The sequence below is a fragment of the Mus musculus genome, chromosome 1 (assembly GCF_000001635.26).
Source record: "Mus musculus strain C57BL/6J chromosome 1, GRCm38.p6 C57BL/6J".
NCBI lineage: Eukaryota > Metazoa > Chordata > Mammalia > Rodentia > Muridae > Mus > Mus musculus.
In genome coordinates, this window is record NC_000067.6 from 181,722,407 (window position 1) to 181,738,716 (window position 16,310).

Sequence of the window (16,310 nt, forward strand, 5' to 3'; positions counted from 1 at the left end):
TTCTTCTGTTGAGAATTCCCTTTTTAGCTCTGTGCCCCATTTTTTAATTGGGTTGGTTGGGTTGCTGATGTTTAACTTCTTGAGTTCTTTATAAATTTTGGCTATTAGCCCTCTGTCAGATGTAGGGTTGGTAAAGATAATTTAGAATTCTTTCTCTCTTTCTTTCTTTCTTTCTTTCTTTCTTTCTTTCTTTCTTTCTTTTTTTGGTTTTTCGAGACAGGGTTTCTCTCTGTAGCCCTGGCTGTCCTGGAACTCACTTTGTAGACTAGGCTGGCCTTGAACTCAGAAATCTGCCTGCCTCTGCCTCCCAAGTACTGGGATTAAAGGCGTGCGCCACCACGCCCGGCTTAGAATTGTTTCTAATGCATAGTGATACACCTAAGCTATTATGATACTGAAAAAAATACTCTTACATCTATAATTTATTTATTAAATGTATATGGGTGTCATCTATATATATATGCCTGTACGCCACAAGAGGGCATCAGATCCTATAAAGCAATAGTTATAGACAGATTTGAGACACACACACACACACACACACCCATGTAGGTGCTGAGAATTGAACCCAGGATCTCAGAAGAGCTGCCAGTGTTCTTAACCACTGAGCCATCTCTCTATCCCCCTTACATCTTAAATACAGATAAGGAATTTGGTGAAAATAACATGAACCTCAAGAGAGACATTTAAGTCTTTAGGTTTAGCCTTCTAACCCTGCATCATGCTACCCTGGGACTGTGAAATATTCAACATGCTGGAAGCCATTCCTCATCAGAGTTCATCACACCCTCTCCACCATCAAGATGCCCTTGTGTTGGCCTTAGTGCCCATGCCTGCATGTATGCCAGAAATCTGAGCACACCCCCCCTGTATTCCAACCAGAATACAGCATATTCTCTACCACCTCCGCCTTCACAGCTGCATGTCCCCTCCCGTGGCTCATCCCTGGCCATGGCCATTTTCAAGACTCAGGTTGTGGACATCACACTAAGTGAGATAATGCAGACTCAAAAAAACCAGTCCCACTGTGATCAAAGTCTAAAGAGGTCCACCACTTAGAAGCAGGGAAGGTGGGCATAGGAAGAACGGGACAATGGTGCCTCTCTTACACAGGTTGGAGAACTCTGTGAGAACTGTTGGACACACTGATGCATATTTAGTTATTATCTCACATTATAAAGATACTGTATTCCCTACATATATGAAACTATAATTTGTCAATTTACAATGTGGATCAGTTTTTAAACTCAGCACATACTTTTGACATTTTGGTAACCTTTTCTGGCCAGTGCCAGCTTCCTTCTAGATTCTTCTTTGTATGTTGTAAGACTGCTGGACTTTCCTATCACAGACCTGTCTTAGCTCTTTCCAGTCTACATGCTTCATGAGGACAGAATCACTGATTTATTTCTTGATAAATCTCTAGAATTCAGTTTAATATAAGCATTCAACAAATATATCTAGGTTGAACAAGTAAAGAAGGAAGGAAGGCATGGGGCTGACCAGCCGGCTCAGCAGGTGAGTGTTTGTCCTGCAAACTTGACAACCTGAGTTCTAGCCCCAGAACCACCACGTAAAGGTGGAAGGAGAGAAACCCGCCCCCAACAAGTCATCCGCTGTCACATGTGCCCCCCCCCACATGTAATAAGAATGTTTTGTTTTAAAAAGAATGGGTGAAGGGATAGACAGACTAACAAAATGAAAATCAGAAGAAAGCTCATTACTCCCACCCTGGAAGGACTCCTGACTGTCCTGTAAGCGCCACACACAAGTCTGCTTTCACATCTCACAACAGTGAGGAGCAGATACAAAGGCAGTGCTTGATGAGGGAACGAGTTCATGGGAACCAGATTTCCCTTAGCAGCCCTCAGCCCGTGGGTGGCAGAGGCAGCCGGTATTCCCCAAATTAAAGACCACATCAAACTGTCCTCATGAACACAAGGACATGAATTATTGCCATGAGCATCACTCGGTTGCCTTTCTAGGAAAGTGAAATATGACTCTAATTAAACAGGGGGCTCAATGCACGAGGTTCTGACTCAAGAGCTTGATGCGTCCATCCTTCTTTAATATTCGTTCATAACACCTCTGTGATGGTTATTATCCTCACTTGACCAACAGTGTAGAGCACCGTAAGTAAGGTTACACACAGTTACCAGCTGGTCAAGTGACATCATCACTCAAACACAGGACGTCTGGTGTCATATAGCCTCTTAGCCATTAGTGATTAAGCAAGTGACTCCTGAATGTCATCAGGAACATCCAGGTCTAGACAGCAAGCAAGGCACATGCTAAGGAGTACTGGAATAGGTGGAGGCTGCCCATGGCCACCTTAAACTCGAAGCCACAGGAGAGCATGTTGGTGGTCTGCCAACCACTGTATACAGCCATGCAGTGAATGAGTGAGGAAAGAATCGTCTATTTTGGCTGGTTTTAGAGAAAAGGACAATGATGAGGCTCAAATAGGAGAGAGTTTGTCACCTTGGTATGAAAGAGAGCCAAAAGCATGCAAAGAGGAAGGCAGCTGTGCAAAGCCACAGCCTGGGGTGGTCGCTGACAGCCAATGAGGGAGAGTCATCCTCCCAGATTGCCAGTGGAGCTGCAGGGCACCGGACTCCAACCACAGCACCCTCTGCCCAAGTTCTGAACTCTGAGGACAGTTCATGGGCACAACTCTATCTCAATATTCTTGGCTTCCTTTGTAACGGTGTATTTTATTAGAAGCATTTTTTAATGCTATTTTGAGGAGGGGGTTACAAGTGTGTCTGCTCAAAGGAACACACACAAGCACACACACACACACACACACACACACACACACACACACACAAATAGGTTACGAGCCTGAATCTGAGGTTGCGCCACCAGAAGCTTCTATGACAGATAGACTGTGGTCTTAGTAAAAGATGGGATTTCAATGTAAAGACAATGGAATTGGAATAGTGATTGAATACTCATTGAATTCTTGTTTCACAATAGATTTACTGGAGTCACGAGAGACTGATGAACAAGCCAGTCCTATTTGTGGACTTCATGGATATAAACAAGCCTCACCGGAAAAGGGTCTACCAGAACACCGATAACTACAATGAACTTTTGAGCATCCTTACCAAATTCCAACAGAAGTTGAGTTCATCATCTCTGGAGGTAAAGACACATCCCATGAAAGCCTGAAGAATGTTAAACATGCATATGCCCACATGTGTGTACATGTATAAATACAGAACACAAATTTTAAAGTGTGCATATCTGAGGTGGGGAAGGGAGAACATTTTCTCCGGTTTCAAAGGGGAAACATTGGAAGTACGTTCTTTGCACTCCTAGCTATTCTTTGTCTCAGTAGCATCTGACTCCAAGGACAGGCTGTAGGGAACTGTATGGAGTTAAAGGAGTTAAGAATTCAAGAGAGCACCAGGCGCTCCCAGCACTTGGGAGGCAGAGGCAGGTGGATTTCTGAGTTCAAGGCCAGTCTGGTCTACAAAGTGAGTTCCAGGACAACCAGGGCTATACAAAGAAACCCTGTCTTGAAAAACCATTAAAAAAAAAAAAAAGAATACAAGAGAGCATATGAACAGGGTTCAGAGTAAGAGACACACGATGGCTGTGGCTCTCTTCTTCTTTCACTGCTGTAATGAGCAGAGATACTCAGACACAGAGGTGCCTGTCAAATCAGATACCCCAAGCAATTTCCTGGGTGTCATCTCCCCATCTGATGTCAACTCGGAGCAACAGAAGAGCAACCTGGAACCCACTCCCCTGCTCTTCATCCTGTTCCTTCAATCCCAAGTCTGCTCACCAGAATATTAGCCAAGGGATGAGTGATGTCTCATGAAAAAAAAATGTGTTTTCTCTAAATGTTGATGGAAACTGTTAGCTGGCTCTAGGTTGTCATGCTACTAAAAAGAGTTGCTCCCATTCCCATTTCCTTATATGTAAAACCTTAGTGCACGTCTGACTTTTCTACACCTGTAATTTGTTTATTTGCTATATTTCTTTTGCCAGATGTCTCATTCAGTTGTATTCTTCAAGGAAGCTATAGATCATATTACAAGAACTACCAGAGCCCTTCGACAGTCAGGGAGTCACATGTTACTGGTAGGAATTTAAGTAATTCAAATGTTTTTAAGGTTGCAAAATGATAATTCAGAAAGTCCAGTAAAATCAGCATACAGAAGCTGTATTCTTCTGTAAATTATGAAAATTCCTAATAATAATAATAATAACAGAGTCATAGAGCAGGATCTTAGTCTTCATTGTTTGCAAAAAAAAAAGTTGGCACATGGACATGTTATGTGTTTGGAGAAAGGCCCTTGATATGACGAAAACAGATGTGCTCCCCACCACATGTGCATCCTAGCGTTAATCTGCTATCTACACAGGTGGATCCTGACTTCAAAAATAGTACATCAACTTGGATATTGATTTAGAAATAAGAACCATTGCACAAAGATCTGTCTCTTAAGAGAATTTGAGACAGCTAATTTAAACTTCCAAAGACTTAGAAGAGAGAAAAGGTTTTGAAAAGCTAAATAAAATCCACACTATTAATCCAGCAAGCATATAATGTGCGTGTGATCTGAGGACTCACATGGGAGAAGGAAAACTTACTCCTGTGAACCTCTATACTCATGTGTGTATGTGCATAAACACACACATACAATAAATGTAATAAAACAATTTTAATCCATAATATTTAGCCAATTATATAAACACATTAATTTGTTATTTATGGGTACCATTTATTTATATTTTATTTATAACTTTTTTTTAAAAGGACTTTATCTCTCATGCAGAACAACTAGATTTTTACTTAACCAATCTTTCTTAAAAAGACATTAATGACAAAATTAAAAGGAAAGTTTGCAATGAGAAAGTAGAAAAAAAAATTGGCACATGAACATGTTATCTGTAACACAGTAAAAAGTAAATCTGTCCCCCACTCAGCTGTTGTCTTGACATTGTGTCCCTTCTAAGCGTGGCATTGCATGAGGCTTTCCATCTGTGTGGCCTGGGACTCTAGCCTGAGGGTTGGTGACACCCACCATGGTCGGTCTTCTCAAATCAATTAGCCTGATCTAGAAATCCTCACACATGCCCTGGCATTTGTCTCCAAGGTGACTGTAGATCTGATAAATTTTGAAAATCGGCAAATTAGAAAATACCTTGGAAAAAAGAAAGCAATTACAATAAATGTCTAAAGGAATATCCATAGGAAATCTATACGTCTAAATGCTTATACTTAAGAAGAAGAAACTTCAAACCAATAGCCTAGACTACAAAAAGGAAACTACAAAAACAAAAGGTAATCAAACCCAAGGCAAGTAATAATAACGATGATGATGATGTTTAATGGAGTAGAAAAGAAGCAACAGAAAAACAAGTGAGGATTTTAATAAACCTGAAAGTTGGTTCTCTAGAGGATCAAGAAAATCTTCAGAGTCTCAGTGCCGTGAGGTGAGACTCGTGTTATTAAAACCAGTAGTCAGGTCAGTCCTGCCGTTACAGCGGTAAGGGGTCCTCCGCAAATAGTCAGTTAGATCGTTTACAGGAACGGGAGTTTTCCTACTTAGAGGGCTTGCAGTGCAGAGACAGTTCATCCTCATCCCAGCAGGGATTTCAAGGCAGCAGGAGCCTGAAGCAGCAGGTCACAGGACATCCACACTCAGAAGAAGAGGGTGATGCTCACCGCTCCGTTTCCTTTCTCCACACACAGGCCAGAATCTCAGCCAGATGAGTTTTCTTTATCAATTCATGTAACCAAGAGAATTCCCTCACAAGCTTGCCCAGAGGCCTGTCTCCCAGACGATTCTAGGTCTTGCCAAGTTGAGAATTCTCACAGACACTAAGAAAAATTGAAGAACTTGAAAGTCTTAGTGGTTCTAAGGTCACAAATAAAGGAATCTAGCTAAAAATTCTGAAACTTCCCGCAAGAAAATCTCAAAGTCCAACAGCTTCACTGGGGAATTCTAACAACTGTTTAAGGAAGAGTTTATTCCAACATTTCACAGACTCTTTGAGAAAATAGAGGGACTAATCTCCAACTTCTCTTTCTGTCTAGCAATACCAATACCAAGGCTAGACAAAGACTCTAGTCCATTTTGAGTGGCTATAGCAAAATATTTGTGTCTGGGAAACATAAAGCTACCTAGACTTATTCAGCTTATGATTCTAGACTCAGAAGAGGCTAAACAGCATGCCGGAGAGTTGGGAAATAGATAGAGGGCAGAGTCAGAATGGAAAAAATACACACACACACACACACACACACATATATGCAAGTGTTTTTATTCATAATTCTACCTAATCTTACTTGAAGAAAGTCACAAGGGCCAACAGCCCAGTTGAAAATGAGCAGATGCTTCACAGGACCTCAAGAAAACATCCTCAGAATCCTTTCACATGGAGGAAACCAACCTGTGGTAATAGCAGCACCTGAGCATGAAGTGAACCAGAATCCTAAGGAGCAGTCGCAGCAATCGCCAGGGGGAGACAGACACCAGAACTTTCTGTTGGTAGGGATGCACGTGGCACAGTTACTTTTGAGAGATGGCTTGGCAATGTCTTACAAAGCTAAACATAGCCTGGATATATGATCCCGCAAGCATGCTCCTCTATACTAGAAATTTTATAGCCACACACAATCTTGCCCATGAATGATAAAACGACTTTACTCATAATGGCCAAAGCCTAAAAGTTACCAAGATGAACCACAACAAGCATGTGATAACTTGTACTGTAGAATATTGTTCAGAGATAAAATAAGTAAGCTGAGACTGGACCATGGCTGTGTCACTAAACCGTGTGCTGCAGAAGCATAAAGAATTTGATCACCAGCACCTGTGTAAAACACTGAACGCTGGCTTGCTGACTAGATCAGCAATTGCCAGTTCCCAGTAAAAGAACCTGTCTCAAAAATGAAGTGGAGTCCGTCTGTGCCTGGAGCTGACCCTGTGCCACAGCTCTCCATACACACATCCTGTCAGAAGAGAGCTGGTCTCCCTAGAGTGCTCACACACCTGAGAGCACAGGTGAGATCACCACTTCTGCTAAAATTCCTGGCCCAAGAGGGACCCTCCCAGAGCCATTAGGTCATAGGAACTAAGGAACAGCCAGGGACAGGATCCTTCTGGTTTCTGTCTGCAACCTGGAGCTGACCCTGTGCCACAGCTCTCCATACTCAAATTCCTCCCAGAGACAACTGATCTCCAAGGAGTACTGACATACAGGTTTACAGGAAGGATAAGCCACAGAGTCAGCAGGACCAGCTAACACCAGAGATAACCAGATGGCTAGAAACAAGGGCAAGAACATAAGCAAGAGAAACCAAGGCTAATTGGCATCATCAGAACCCAGCTCACCCAGCACAGCAAGCCCTGGATACCCTAACACAGAGAAAAGCAATACTCTAATTGAAAAATCACATCTCATGATGATGATAGAGGACTTTAAGAAGGACATAAATAACTCCTTTGAAGGAATACAAGAGAATACAGGTAAACAGGTAGAAGCCCTTAAAGAAGAAACATAAAAAATCCCCTAAAGAATTACAGGAAAACACAAACAAACAGGTAAAGGAATTGAACAAAATCATCCAGGATCTAAAATATGGAAATAGAAACAATAAAGAAATCACAAAGGGAGACAACCCTGGAGATAGAAAACCTAGGAAAGAGATCAGGAGTCATAAACCCAAGCATCACCAACAGAATACAAGAGATAGAAGAGAGAATCTGAGATGCAGAAGATACCATAGAAAACATTGACACAACAGTCAAAGAAAATGCAAAATGCAAAAAGCTCCTAACCCAAAACATCCAGGAAATCCAGGACACAATGAGAAGAAGAAACCTAAGGATAATAGGAATAGAAGAGAGTGAAGATTCCCAACTTAAAGGAACAGTCAATATCTTCAACAAAATTATAGAAGAAAACTTCCCTAACCTAAAGAAAGAGATGCCCATAAACATACAAGAAAGAAGGCTACAAAACTTCAAATAGATTCGTCCAGAAAAGAAATTCCCCTCGTCACATAATAACCAAAACACCAAATGCACTAAACAAAAGAAGACTGTTTAAGGGAAAAAGGTCAAGTAACATAAAGGCAGACCTATCAGAATTGCACCAGACTTCTTCTCTTCTATGAAAGCCAGAAGATCCTGGGCAGATGTCATACAGACCCTAAGAGAACACAAATGCCAATTCAGACAAAACTCTCAATTTCCATAGATGGAGAAACCAATATATTCCATAACAAAACCAAATTTGTACAATCTCTCTCCACAAATCCAGCCCTAAAAGGATAATATATAGAAAATGCCAACACAATGAAGGAAACTACACCCTAGGGGGGAAAAAAAACCAAGAAAGTAATCTTTCAACAAACCCAAAAGAAGATAGCCACACAAACATAATTCCACCTCTAACAACAAAAATAACAGGAAGTAACAATCACTTTTCCTTAATATCTCTTAACATCAATGGACTCAATTCCCAAAAAAAAGACATACACTAACAGACTGGATATGTAAACAGGACACAGCATTTTGCTGCATACAAGAAGTGCATCTCAGTGACAAAGACAGACACTGCCTCAGAGTAAAAGGCTGGAAAACAATTTTCCAAGGAACAAGAAACAAGCTGGAGTAGCCATTCTAATATTGAATAAAATCAATATTTTGATAACGTTTCTACCAAGCGTTATCAAAAAAAAAAAGATAAGGAAGAGGACTCATCAGAGGAAAAAAGTACCAAGATGAACTCTCAATTCTGAACATCTATGCTCCAAATGCAAGGCCACCCACATTCATAAATGAAACTTTACTAGAGCTCAAAGCACACATTACACCTTACACAATAATAGTGGAAGACTTCAATGCCCCACTCTCACCAGTGGACAGATCATGAAAACAGAAATTAAACAGCCACAGTGAAACTAACAGAAGTTATGAAACAATCTAGATGTCCCTCCACAGAGGAATGGATACAGACAATGTGGTACATTTGCACAATGGAATACTACTCAGCTATGAAAAACAATGACTTCATGAAACTCACAGGCAAATAGATGGATCTAGAAAATATCATCCTGAGTGAGGTAACTCAGTCACAAAAGCACACACATGGTATGTATTCACTGATAAGTGGGTATTAGGCAAAGAGCATGGAATACCCACAGTACAACTCACGGACCACATGAAGCTCAAGAAGATGGAAGACCAAAGAGTGGATGCTTAGAAAGGGGAGCAAAATAATCAAGGGAAGTAGAAGGTGGGAGGGACTTGGGAGGAAGAGAAGAGGGGGAGGGGAAAAAGAGGGTAAGAATCAGGTATGGGAGGAGATGGAGGAGGGTCAGGAAATTTATCAGGGTGTGTATCAATGGGGAATGGGGAACTGGGGGTAGCAACCAGAAAAGTCCCAGATACCAGGAAAGCAAGAGCCTTCCAGGACCCCATGGGGATGACATTAGCTGAAATACCCCACACAGGGGAGGGAGAACCTGTCAAGACCATATCCAGAGGTTAGGCATGGCCCCCCTGGTTGAGGGATAAGGCCACCCACCCATCTCCAACATTTTAACCCAGAATTGCTCCTGTCTAGAGGAAAAACAAGGACAAAGTGTGAAACAAATACTGAAGGAAAGGCCATCCAGAGACTGCCCCACCTGGGGATCCATCCCACATGCAGACACCAAACCCAGTCACTATTGCTACTGCCACAAGTGCTTGCTGACAGGAGCCTGACACAGCTGTCTCCTGAGAGGCTCTGCCAGATCCTGACCAAGACAGATGAGGATGCTTGCAGATAACCATTGGACTGAGCACAGGGAGCCCAGTGGAGGAATTAGGGGAAGGACTGAAGGAGCTGAAGGGGCCTTCTCTGGCATCAGTGGGAGGGGAGGCCCTTGGTCCTGTGATGGCTCGATGTCCCCGGGTAAAGAAATGTTAGGGCAGTGAGGCAGGAGTGGGTGGGTGGGGGAGCACCCTCAGAGAAGCAGGGGGAAGGGAAGGGGTCAGAGGTTTGCAGAGGGGAAACTGGGAAGAGGGTAACATTTGAAATGTAAATAAATAAATATCCGATGTTTAAAAAGTGAAGGTACATGGCTCCTGAAGAAGACCTGGGATGGACTCATGGCCTCCACATGCAAGCATAGGAGCCTGTCCACTCACATGCAGCCATGAACACACACCAACACCCACCCAACCGCTCCAACACACAAGCCATGAAGCGGTGAGAGATAAGGTCACGTGGGAAAGGATAAACTTACATCGTTCCAGTTCCATCCTAACTCAGTTGCACGGCCATATCGAATGGGAGCAGCCTTCCACTTCTGGTCTTGATCACCACGTGTTGCCTGCCTGGGGTATCTTAATATTTGTACAACTTGGGATACTAGATTGATAGAAATTTTTCTTGAGTCCTTTACACCTTCTCCCAGGAGTACTGCTTCTAGGATTTCTCAGGAAAGTCCTGAGCATACCACCCCTCCCACTTTTAAGGAGATATCCTCATCTGGCCTTACTTGAAGGTCTTCTTCTCACCCTGGAGGTTACGACTCGGAGACACCAGAGATCTCCTTATGAGGCTCTGACTTCAAGATATTCTTGGGATATCCACCACTCCCTGGATTTACTCAGGGAGAAGATAGTCAGAGCAAAGTCAACTTAGAAAGGTAAACAGGGTTTGCTGGGCTAGCGAAGTCGGCAACAGGTCATGTCACAAGCCTCCTTTTGATAGACACTCGGGCAATTGTGTGGCATATAAGACTGGGGGCCTCAGATGACATGGCCCCTCAAGGAAAAATAAAGCGGCAAACTTAGACTGGCTGGAGTCACCTCTGCCCTACACAAGGGTTTAAACTTGCAGAGAAATGAGAAAAGAACAAAGTCCTAAGACCTCCCTTTTTAGAAAAGTTAGCTCATGTGCGGTCACTGCGGTGTATGACCGAGGAGCAAAAGAACACCAATATTAGACATATAAATAAATCCTTCAGAGATTATAAAATATAAACATTATACTATGGCAGAAATTAAAAATAACTGCAGCAGCCTTAGCCTGAAGACTTTTCGTGGGCCTAATGGCAATTAGCTCTCTAACCATTAAAAGCTGATAATTCCCTTGCTTGGGACATGGCGATCTGTCCAGGCTGGCTTGAAGATTTTCTCTCTGTCTAGTGCCCTTAAGACCACAAGAGTCTTGGGTTATGGGGCTGATGAGGGAAGATGATGCAAACATAACTCTGTCTGCCATGTTTATCAGTGATGACTAAACTTATGACCAAGGGGAAGCTAAAGCACGTGACCAGGAAATGATACCATCTGTGTTTTGGAACATGAATCTATCCCTGCCTGCAGAGTTCTGTATAAATAAAGAAGCACTCTGACTGCCAGGCAGGCAGGATAACAAGGTTCCCTCACTCAGTGCCCATCCATCACTGACTCCTTAGCTCCTCTCAGGACCTGGCCGTTGCCAGGACTGACTGGCCCCTGGCATTTCAGAGGTTTCGGGTCGGGGGACAGAACCATAGGGATGTTAGGGATCAATGGTTGGTTGCCAAGCACTTGCTAAAGAGGGAATTGCATGTGAATCATTAATTCACTCTACTATATATGTGTCAAAACCACAGGGCTTCACAGCTAAAGACTGAACCTTGATGTTTGCAATTTTGATCTTTTTAAGACAGTGTCTTTCTTACATATCCCAGGCCTTGAACACCCTTTGTAGCCTCAGTCGACATTGAACTTATGATCCTCCTTCCTCTACCTCTCAAGTTCTGGGTTCACAGGAGTATGCCACCTTGCCCTATTTTGTGTGCTGTGGGGGATCAGCCCATGGCTTGGTGCACGTCAGAAAAGCAGGCATCACACTATGTCCTCAGCTCAGTGTTCACAGATGTATGTGCAAGGTAACTTCATCGTTGCTGAAGACCATTATTGCCGAAAAGAAACACCTTTCTAGTGTCTTATGGACGAAGCATCAGATATGGATAATGACACACTAGTGGTTTATGAGTCAATTCGTGCTATTTTCCAGGTTATAAGTACAATAAAATTTCATATATTTTAAAATAAGGTATCAAATGTAGATAGTTGTCTTATAGCCTGAAATATGCTGACTGTGAATATTCCTATCAAAATACTCTATATTTTTATTATTTGTTTTTATTATATTATTACTTATACTAACACTTATTAATCAATTCCCAAAATGTATATAGGAATTGCTTCCTTTGTTTTTGTGGGTGTTTATTTGTGTGCCCTGGGAATGGAACTTAGAGCCTTGTCCTTGTCAAACAAGTAGTGTTGCACTGACCTAAATTCCGAAGGCCAGGACACATGAATCAAGCGTTTACCTCTTTCTCTTGTCAAGCTGGGAATTGACGGCTGCGGGAAGGAAACATATGCAACCATAGCCTGCTACTTGGCAGAATACAAAGTATGCAAAGTGCCTATCTCTCACAACTACGCCATCTCAGAGTTCAAAGAAATGTTTAAAAAGGTGTTTATTCAAACAGGCTTGGAAGAGACCCCCACGGTTGTCATGGTGACCAACTTACAAGAAGAGCACGTACGTACATGCCCCCCATGCCTCCATTATTTGATGGAGGTGATGCTGGTGCTGGTGCCCCACCCCCGCCCCAGAGGGTTCATATTTGTGTGTGTTCTCCTGCTCACTCACCACTTCAGCCCTCTAGATTTTCTCTGCTCATCCTGTCAGAGCCCACAGGCAGTGTCTGCAGTCACACTGCCATTCTGAGTAGACAAACAGCACAAGTCTTTCCCATCTTTGTCATTTCCATCTTAATCAACCGATTAGAACTAATTACTCCTTGTAGCAAAACCAAGCACCTCATATCAGAACTCCTTCTGTCCTCTGCTCCACAGATGTGTGTGTAATCTATGCTGCTGGAGCAGCTTAGGGTACCTGGCTTTCCTCTCCTTTATCCATCACCATCGGAGTTTTCCTTACATGATTGTTGTTTACTTGCAAGCAAAAACTGCCCCTCTACTCTGCACAGATTGTGTCCAGGGATGTTGTATGTGACTTGTATTCTGACAAAATACACTTACAAATATTATTTAAAATCCTGTCCTGCTTTTTCTCCTAATTCCAGCTCTCTATTTACTAGTCTAAATGGTCTGCCTTTTCTGTGTTTTCTTCCTTCCCCACATCTGAACATTCTGCCCTACTGATCTGCTTGAGGCTTAACAACAAACAGCCTTTCTTTCTAGTTGCAAGAGATGCTGTTTCTACCATGCACGGTGCCTACCATCCCAATGTCATCGATGGTTTTCTGGAAAACCGTCTCAGGCCAAAGGCTGAGATAAAAGTTAGTGGAGAGAAAGGAAGAGAAAGAAAGAGACTAGTTTAAATTAAAATAATACCTCCAACAAGCGATTTCTTGCTTTTCCTCTGGTCAGAAGCAGATGTGGGCATATTAAGGTTTCTTTTAATTGCTTGAAAAAAGGTCCCTGACTGCTCCGCTGCCATGTACCCGGGTGCATGGTATCCACTGGGTACCAAGTATATGTCTCCCTGACATGTTTGAATTGATGGGTGGGCGGATGAAGCTTATTCCGGTGAGTTTGGATTAAGATGTCAGGTTTGTTTGGTTTCTTTTAATCCTAAGTAGTATTGGTTACTTTCTTGATCTGTTTAACATAGAGTGTATGATTTATTCACTCCTGGTTAATGTATGTTTCCCTGAAGGTGTCATTTCTGGAAGATTTGAACTACATTATCAATGCAGGAAAGATTTCTAACATGTTTGAAAATGAGGAGCTGGATTCGATCGTTATGAGAGTCGGAACATTTGCCGAGCAGTTGACTTGCATAGAAGATAGAAAATATTTACTCTCATTATTCCAAAGGGTACTGTTTTGTGTCTTGATTTTATCAAGTTGTCATGTGTCAGCAAAGGGGGGTGTAGGGGAAGAGGGGAAGGGAAAGAGCCCACATCCAGCCAGAGCTCCTATGCTCTGGTCAGGCAGACTTGGGAGGTCTGCCTGATGCTTTCCACTTGGCTCCGGGTGGGCATCTAAGCCACTGATCCCACTGGACGGGGGCTGGACAAGGGGCAGCCCCTGATACCAAGGTCCCCGGGGTGACACCCTCGGCCCCAGAGTTATGGGAGAGAGGGCAGAGGGAGAGAGGTTCCCACGCAGGCGAGAGTCCTTAGTCCAGGCCTTGACTGGAGCACAGGAAGGCCCTTCCATCGGGAGATTAGAAGTGGCTCATTAGAGGAAAGCCTGTCTCATTGTCCAAGCACAGTGGGCCTTGATGAACAGAGACAGTCTATGGTTTTAGAGTTTTATTGTAGAAAGGCAGGGGCAAAGAGAGAAGGTAAAAGAGAGAGAAAACGGCCATGGCCAAGAGGAGAGAAGGGGGAGAAGAAGAGAGAGAGGAAAGGCTAGAGTAAGAGGTTAGAGAGAGAGAGGAAAGGGAGAGAGTAAGAGAGTGAAAGGGGAGAGAGTAAGAGAGTGAAAGGGGAGAGAGTAAGAGAGTGAGAGGATGAGGAGAGGAGAGAGTAAGGTGGGGCCAAGCAGCCCCTCTTTTTTTATTATTAAATATTTTCTTTATTTACATTTCAAATGCTATCCCAGAAGTTCCCTATACCCTCCCCCTGCCCTGCTCCCCTACCCACCCACTCACACTTCTTGACCCTGGCATTCCCCTGTACTGGGGCATATAAAGTTTGCAAGACCAAGGGGCCTCTCTTCCCAGTGATGGCCAACTAGGCCATCTTCTGCTGCATATGCAGCTAGAGACACGAACTCTGGGGGGTACTGGTTAGTTCATATTGTTGTTCTACCTATAGGGTTGCAAACCCCTTCAGCTCCTTGTGTGCTTTCTCTAGCTTCTCCATTGGGGGCCCTGTGTTCCATCTTATAGATGACTGTGAGCATCCACTTCTGTATTTGCCAGGCACTGGCATAGCCTCACAAGAGACAGCTATACCAGAGTCCCTTCAGCAAAATCTTTCTGGCATATGCAATAGTGTCTGGGTTTGGTGGCTGATTATGGGATGGCTGATTATAGTCTCTGGATAGTCCATCCTTTCATCTTAGCTCCAAACTTTGTCTCTGTAACACTTTTCATGGGTATTTTGTTCCCTATTCTAAGGAGGAATGAAGTATCCACCTGTTGAATTCCAAGCAGCCCCTCTTATGGTGGGTTGTTATCTTGTTGTTGCTAGGTAACTGGAAGGAATCTAGCCTGAGGGTCAGAAGCTTGGGACATTGTGTACATGACTAAAAGCCATGTTTCTCCTTTGGAGGCTGTGGGGGTGGTAACTTTGACAGGAGCCAGGGTTCCAGGAGACATGAGGGAATGCCTGCCATCCCATGTAGGTGAATTATCACCACCAGGTCCCTGGGTTCCACACCTCAGCTCGACTGGAGACCAGACTGTCTGTGCATAGCCTATTGCCCCACAGTCATGGTAAATTTATATTTATAATCCTGTACATGATCTTCAAGTCATATGTAATTCCTTCAGTTCATTCAGTGAGTTTAAAAAGAGCATCCATTTTTAGATCCCAGAGCTAGAATCCAGGTGATGGAGACAAACAAGATGAGTAGATACCTGGAAGCCCTACAGCCCTTCTGGTTTTCAGCTTTACCATACTTCCGTGGCAAACAGTTGCTTGTTACCCAGAGATGTCAATGGTTTCTACCTGTTGGACTCTGAGCTAACGGAAGTGTGCTGTCTGCTGAGACCACACTAGCTCTGTGTATTGTTGTCAAGTGGCCCATGGAAACAGAAGGAAAGGGATCTGTGTCCTGCCGCCAGTCCTGCCAAGGACTCGGCCACAGCCACTGAGTGGAATCTTACGATCAATTGAGTCTCACAGGCAGATTTCAGCACCAGTTTAGTGTCTGTACTTTCATGCCAGGACATTGGATTGCTCCTGGCACTGAGAGACTTGCCCAACATGCAAAGCGGCATGCTGCCAAATCTAGTTTTGAATGAAATTAATAGTTATCTTAATCATAGAAAGAAAGAAAAAAGAAACTGGTGGTTAGCCTAAGACCTACACATCAGCTCCCATTGCCTTGTCATAACCTGTCAGCACTAAGATACTCTGACTACCATCTCTCCTTCCCCTCTTCAGCTCTAGTCTGACTGCTTTCATACTCTGAGTTTCTGTAAGTTACTAAAGGCATACCACCTCAGGGAAAGTTAAGCAGTAGACTCATCTCAATCTCTCTCTCTCTCTCTCTCTCTCTCTCTCTCACACACACACACACACACACACACACACACACACACACACACGAGTTGGTGTTGGGCCCACCATCCAAACATAGCAG

The 16,310-nt window shown here is 43.3% G+C and overlaps 1 protein-coding gene across 2 annotated transcripts in view; it reads left to right on the forward strand.

Annotated features, from left to right (window-relative positions):
* Positions 1 to 16,310, forward strand: part of Dnah14 (dynein, axonemal, heavy chain 14) — a 238,340-nt gene that overhangs the window by 145,814 nt on the left and 76,216 nt on the right. For both annotated transcript variants that reach the window (NM_001377039.1, XM_017314066.2), the window contains 4 exons: positions 2,980 to 3,147; positions 4,003 to 4,095; positions 12,367 to 12,564; positions 13,708 to 13,869. In NM_001377039.1, the coding sequence (NP_001363968.1) occupies positions 2,980 to 3,147; positions 4,003 to 4,095; positions 12,367 to 12,564; positions 13,708 to 13,869 (621 nt within the window). The remainder of the gene's footprint in view (positions 1 to 2,979; positions 3,148 to 4,002; positions 4,096 to 12,366; positions 12,565 to 13,707; positions 13,870 to 16,310) is intronic.